Source organism: Lotus japonicus, chromosome 3 (genome assembly GCF_012489685.1).
Source record: "Lotus japonicus ecotype B-129 chromosome 3, LjGifu_v1.2".
Classification (NCBI taxonomy): domain Eukaryota; kingdom Viridiplantae; phylum Streptophyta; class Magnoliopsida; order Fabales; family Fabaceae; genus Lotus; species Lotus japonicus.
This window is the reverse complement of record NC_080043.1, coordinates 39,345,546-39,352,708: the sequence shown is the minus strand read 5'-3', so window position 1 is coordinate 39,352,708 and position 7,163 is coordinate 39,345,546. Positions and strand designations below refer to the sequence as shown.

The window sequence follows — 7,163 nt, the reverse complement described above, 5'->3', positions numbered from 1 at the left end:
TTATTTATAATTCAATTCAAGTTGCACGCTTATTCTGGGTTAAGAGATCCAAAGAATGTTACATGATTCATGACATATCAGTAGTTATTTTTGAAATCCGTATATGTCTATTATATATTAACTTATTTATATTTATTTAACAAGAATATTATTTATATTTTCAGTCTTTATATATTTTATGTTCTGATCACATTTTAAAAAATAATTTTAAAGAAACATTTTATAAATATTAATCATGTTTTAGCTTTATTTAATAAAAAAATTGGGTAAAACCATATATGTTTTTTCAAGGGTAAAGTAAACCATACATGTTTACTACTTTGAAGTGGGCATATATTGTTACAAAAGTGTGTACACTAATTTTTTTTGTAAATTTTAGTATTACAAAAAATCAATAATTTAATACACATGTAAGATCTAACTGCGCGCAGAGCCGGTATATTACGCGCTTAACATTACTCGCTAAAAAAACAAAACTCACTACTTATTGAATAACGGCCAATATAATTATGCTATTGTTTTCCTCCTTTCTAACAACTACACGTATTGAAGAAAACAAAAATAACGTTAACCAGTCTCTTTTTTTAATCTTCCTTATGTTACCTATTCTGGCCATAAATAGCTCAATAACAATTTGTTCATGGAGCAGTTTCTAAAGCATCTTATACATTTTAAAAGAATTATAGTTGAGATAACAAACGTTTAATGCCAAAGTTCAAAGATAGTGCATATAGAAACCACACTAACAAAACCTGAACACATAAATAAAACTGAAAAAACCAATATTTTCTATCTGTCATAGATTTAGTCATGAATTTCTTGATTAAAATCCAAAGCACACCATGATTCAAGAACAAAATAACAAAATCTGAAAACAAGAGATTCAAGAAAAAACAACAATTTTTTCCATGGATGTTCATGTGGATACTCAACAACCCCTTTTAGAAAACGCACCCTTACCTCAAAAAACACCCAAAACACCAGCACAAAAGACAATGAGAAAAGCATTCAAAGGCACAACACATTTGGCAAAGCTTCTTCCAACAGGAACCGTGCTCATATTCCAGACTCTCTCACCGGCAATCACACACCGAGGCCAATGCCACACGCTCACAAGCAAAGCCATGACTATATGTCTCTTAACCTTTTGCGCCTTCTCGTGCTTCATTTTGTCTTTTACTGACAGCTTCAGGGATGAGAGGGGGAAAGTTCGATATGGGGTTGCTACGATGAAGGGGATTTGGATTATGGATGGATCAGTGACGCTTCCGGTTGATGAGGCGGCGAAATACAAGCTAAAGTTCATTGATTTCTTCCACGCTTTCGCGTCCATTTTGGTTTTTGTGGCAGTTGTGTTGTTTGATCAGAGTGTGGTGAGGTGCTTTGTTCCGGGGCCTTCAGCGGAGACCAAAGAACTTCTGGTTGCATTGCCGATTGGGATTGGGTTGGTGTGCAGTGTTTTGTTTGTTTTGTTCCCTAGCCAAAGACATGGGGTTGGTTTTCCTCTCTCTCGCAATTGATTATTTCTATTGGATCATATTCTTTAATTTTAATCGTAATTCAAGTGGTAGGTGTTTATTTTCATTTTAAGTTAGGTATCGGTTGGAGTGTTATTTATGAAAAATCCTCATTTGGAAAAGTTAGTTTGATGTGACTGTTTTCAATTCGCTCATGAGTGATTCCTCTTTTCGCATCATTGTTATCGTGCATTGCTCCCATACTCGATCGTAAAATCAAAACCAAAGATTCGTTCGTGTACCACTTTTGTTTTTGTATAATCACTTAAACATAGGATGAAGAAAGAGAAAAGTAATAGATGTAATATGTTGTGATAGGAAGAAAAATATAGAGAGAAAAATAATAAATATTATGTTATTACCGTGTACACAAATTAGACTCCCCAATCAATAATAATGCAATAAGGAGCTTGATGGGTAGCGCTCAATATTCAGTTGTGATATCAAGTGTAAATAAGTCTCACACACTTGAAAGTTTTGGGTAAAAGATGATGTTCAATTCACTTATGATTTGTTCTTTAGGTTATGTGGAAATCCACAGAGTTTTATGCATCTCTTTTATGCATCTCTTTGGCCCAACATATTCTAGCGTCATTCAGTATCTCTCTCATACTCATCACCCAAACTTCTATAAAATTTATATTATTTAATTAAATTTAATAAATTCTTATTTGGTGTTGTCTAAAACACCTAAAAATTTATTTTAGGTAACATCATCCTAGGTTAGATAGTTAAATAATATTTTGACATGTCTCATAAATCCTAAACTCTGAAACCACCCTACTTAGATGGTCAATTTTTTTTTTTGATCAAATAATATTTTGACATTGTTTTAGAAAATTTTAGCTCTTAACACATGTCAAAATATTATTGATCACTTAAAAAATGATTTTACTCAATATTTATCTTGAGTGATTTAACAACTCCTTATTATCTTTAAAGCATTATAGGAAAAAAAGAGTATAATATTGATAAGTCAAATATTGTCACCCACAACACATACCATAGCATAAGAGTCATGAACAAAGCATTCCTTATTTATTATCTTGTGCTACAAATTTATACATACCTTACAAATTCACACACACCTTAAATTCACCAACCTAAAGAGAAAAGAAGTTAAAAAGAGAAATAAATGAGATATATAATACACGATTTATAAAATAAGAAAAAAAGAAAAATAATAATAAGTGAAAATAAGATGAAAAAGAAAGTAGATATAAGTGCAAAAACTCTTTACTGTAATATGAATTCTATCATTGCTTCTAAAAGATAATTCAAGTGGTAAGAGTTAATAAACATATACTAAAAAAACTTTATCCTAAACCTTTACGTGGTATAAAGTCACATGAATTGTAAAATGTTTCCAAACAATTGATGAACTAAGAGTGTCATCAAGAAGTTCTTTTAAAACTTCTCTCCAACGATTTGGTGGCCTTTCTCATTTACCATAAGCCAAAAGTCATAGTATGATGTAGCAGCTAGTTCAATTCATCATTTAACCACAAGGTTGGTTGGATGTTCGATTCTTTTTTTAGTTAAGACAAATATAATTAAGGAAGTATAAGGGATACTTCAACCCTAAGATAGGTACAAGAAAAAGGAAAAAAAGAATAAAATGAGATCAGCCCAGCCCAAAAAGCAGGGTACACAAACAACCCATAACGCAACAGACGCTACAAAAAAACATCAAGAAGAAACAGGTTATGGAAACCCTGCACGCAAGACACGAGAGGCACGAGAGGCACAACTCAACTGAGATAACCAGCAACAAGTCAAGGACAAAGGGAATATGCGCGAGCATCTGCGCAATCAGCTGGGAAAGACAGGTGCAGATAGTTCTAGAGTAAGGCCAGAAAAATCGAGGGGTGTGTTTGCCAGTCATAGAAGCTGCAGTTGAAGCCTTTTAATTTCTCTTTCATCCAACTCCAGGACCTAAATTGGATTAAGTCCAGAACCTTGTCTATGGCAGCAGCTTCCCCGGCCCTCTAAAGATAAGCGAATTCTTGTAGTGCCATATGGCCCAAATTGCTGCAATCCACATTGCCCAGGTCCCTTTTCTCTGATATTTTTACCAACAGTGAAGAGTGTGCTGGATGAAATGTCCCCTACCGTCCTTTGGAATCGCCAAGGAGAGACCTAGCCATCTGTAAATAGTCATCCAGATATTCCAGGAAAATGAACATGAGAAAAACAAGTGAGAAACAGATTCAAGTTCACAGGAGCACACAGGGCAAAATGCTTCTACCTCTGTTATGATAACATGTCTCTTAAACAAATTAGACCTCGTTTGCACCCGATCAAGTAGAACCTTCCAGGCAAGGGCCAAAGCGTTTGAAAGTGCAGGGACATTCCAGAGGAGGCTGAAGATATTCTCATCTGGGAGATGAACTGGACCCATCAGACAAGAATATGCAGAGCTGGCAGAATAAGCTCCCTCCGGGTTAGCATTCCAAGTCCATCCATCATCCTCAGTAGCATGGGGAGAAAAAGTCTGCAAAGAGAGGAGCAGGTTATCCAGCATAGAATGTTCATTATCTCTTAGAACCCTTCTTCAACCAAAATTTCAGGACCAACTCCCATTGCTCCAATCTCCCATGTCTTCAATCGAGCTGTTCTTCTTAGTTGATAAGGCATAAAGCCTTGGATAATTTTCTTTAAACCTGGTGTCATTGTGCCATACCTCTTGCCAAAACCTCACATCATTCCCTCTTCTCACCTTTCTCTGGAGTTTACTTTCAAACCACCCTCCTCCCCCTTCCAAAAAGCACGATTTCTTCAAATCTTTCCACCAAGAAGATTCCTTAGAGGTGCTTGAATTTAGGTATTTCATAGTCAAAACCTTTGCCCACAAGCTGTCCATTTCCATGAGTAATCTCCAACGCCATTTGCCTAAAAGTGCTAAGTTGAATTTGCCACAATCCTTAATCCCCAAACCACCTTCCTCCTTTGAAGTACAAATCTTTTCCCAAATAACCCAAGCAATCTTTGAGTTGTCTTCCGATCCTCCCTAAAGAAAGATCTTCATTATTGGTAACTCTTGATCACACTAGCCAAAGCCTTGTAGAAAGAGAAATAATATAGAGGGATTGAGGTTAAGACGCTTTTAATTAAGCATATCCTTCCCCTGAAAGATATGCATTTATTCTTCCATGAAGCTAATCTTTTCCTCACCCTATTGATCACAGGAGCCAAAAAGGAAACCCTACGTGTATTTCCACCGACCATCAAGCCTAAGTATTTGAAGGGTAGAGAAGTGGTTCTACTATGCAAAGAGGATGCAAAGCTACCAATAGAATCGTCACCCACAGCAATTCCAGCCAACTTGTTTTAAAGAAGTTGACTTTGAGACCCAAAACAACCTCGAAGCATCTTAAGATACATTTAAGTGTTTCGACATTTTGCCTTGAAGCTTCCCCGATGAAAAACCTGTGAATCTACCGATATCCACTGCCTTCTTGAGAGATAGGTCTAAAGTCATTAAGCCCCATATGATTGTGAATCTTTGGTATTAAATCAATGAAAGAGGTGTTGCTTCCCTTCGGCCAAACACCATTTAGATAGAAATCATCCAAAACCTTCTTGAAGTCATGTTGGAAGATATGCCAGAAGGACTTGATAAATTTAAAGTTAAACTGGTTCGGACCCGGACTTTTATCTCCATCACAATCCCACACTGCTTCTCGGATCTCCTCCATTTCAAAGCTAGTAGTCAAGAAAGTGTTATCTGCATGGGAAAGTTGTTCGAAAGTCACCCCATTAAGTTGCGGGTTCACCCTTTGTACTCCCTCGACCCTCTTCTCAAAAAAAAGCCTTCACATGTTGCTTCACCTCAAGTGGTCCAGAAATCCAAGAGCCATTCACATTGAGTCCCAACAAAACATTCTTTCTCCTCTTCCAATTTATGACTGTGTGAAAGTATTTAGTGTTGGCATCCCTTTCCTTGATCCAACGAGCCTTAGATTTTTGAAAAAGACGGGACTCATTTAGCTTGTTAATCTTCCAAAAGTCAGCTTGAAGGAGTTTCCTAGCTTTGGACTCGTCCTCCGTCAGGTTACCCTCTTCTGCTTTCTTGTCTAGCCCTTCCATCTTAATCACAATTTCCATCTTATGCTTGTTCACATCCCCAAATACATCAAGGTTCCCCCGCTTTAACAACACCTTCAGGGCCTTGAGCTTCTCTTTTAAGATGAAGGCCCCCCAACCCTGAAACTTGAGCTTTGGCCACTCCTCTTCCACAAAGGATTTTAGTTTAGGGTCTTGCAACAAACAATTTAAAACCCTAAAAGGTTTTGGTCCCCAAATCACCAAAGAAGAGCTTAAAATCACCGGGCAATGGTATAAAATGTCCCTGCGAAGAACCTGTTGGCAATTATGAGGCCAAATTCCCAACCAATCACTCGATACCAAGGCCTTGTCCAATCTGCTCACCGCTTGGCCATTTGACCTAAACCAAGTGAATCTCTTACCACCCATTGGGAGATCAAACAGTTCCATAGTATTAATAAACAAATTGAATTCTTCCATATCCCTACGGTAAGGTTCAGTGTTAGAATTAATACCTCTTCTCTCCTCTGGAAAGCGCACCAAATTGAAGTCACCAAAGATGCACCACCTAGGGACATTGCTGGCAGATTTCAAGGCAACAAGATCACTCCATTGAGCTCGTTTTTCAGCCAGAGATGAGGACCCATAGAAGTTTGTAATAATCAATTCACAATCCTCAAAGAACCCCTTCACACAAAGAAACTTCCTGCCATAAATACACTCATTCAGACTAGACGATTCCCTACTCCAAACACATAGCAAGCCTCCACCTCTGTTGGTAGCCGGTAGGAAAACCCAATCAAAATCGTTGTAACCCCAAATAGACAAACACAACATTGTTTCAATAGTCTCAAGCTTTGTTTCTTGAAACAAGCAAAACCACTTTCTCCTTGCTAATGAGCTCCCTAATAATCCTCCATTTTGCTCGGTTTCCTAAGCCTCTGACGTTATAGCTCAAAATCTTCATTGATTAACCTCATTATGCCCTCTGTCTTGGCTGGACCTATTTTCCAAATCCGCAGCATCCCTCTTTTCCATTTCCAGGAATTTTTCTATCATCGAAGCTGCTTCCCCCTGGTGAGTAACTCCCAGCTTCTGTCCAAGTGCCCAAAGCCTATGAGCCTCACTTTCCTTGCATTTCTCCCATAAAATCATGTTGCAATTTGCAATTCCTGAATCAGAGAGGGAAAGAGAAAGAGCCGGTGCATTGCCTTTTTCTTCTTCATCCTGCTCAACTCCTTGAAGCAAAAGGGGCAGTCGCGCTTGACGAAGAGGAAGCAATTGGCCTTAAGAATTGTTTCGAATTGATTACAAGAAGGGGTAATTGGGAACAGATCGAATTTTCGCTCACATAATTTGTAGAGAAAGGGGATAAGTCCATCAAACCTTTAGCACGTGTTATGGGTAAAGTGGGTCCCTCCAAAACATTAGTTCCATTCCCTAGCCGGTCCACCTTGTTGGGGATAATGGGACCGGGTCGCCTCAAAATTGTAAATGGGCCAGCTTTGTCGGGCCCATATACATTGAAGTCGTTAACCTCGTGGATCGCCTCCAAGTCGGTGGAAATTATTGGGCCTCCAACTTCTAGGTCCAGATCAT

The 7,163-nt window shown here is 37.9% G+C and overlaps 2 protein-coding genes across 2 annotated transcripts; one reads left to right on the top strand and one right to left on the bottom strand.

Moving 5' to 3' along the window:
• The first annotated feature begins 679 nt into the window (after window positions 1–679).
• Window positions 680–1,635, top strand: LOC130748304 (protein DMP7). The gene has a single exon (XM_057601485.1). It carries the CDS (start codon window positions 909–911, stop codon window positions 1,518–1,520), a length of 612 nt encoding a protein of 203 aa, XP_057457468.1. The 5' UTR covers window positions 680–908; the 3' UTR covers window positions 1,521–1,635.
• A 3,683-nt stretch (window positions 1,636–5,318) lies between these two features.
• Window positions 5,319–6,401, bottom strand: LOC130744119 (uncharacterized). Its single transcript, XM_057596310.1, has one exon. The coding sequence runs from the start codon at window positions 6,399–6,401 to the stop codon at window positions 5,319–5,321; it is 1,083 nt and encodes a 360-aa protein (XP_057452293.1).
• Window positions 6,402–7,163: the final 762 nt, after the last annotated feature.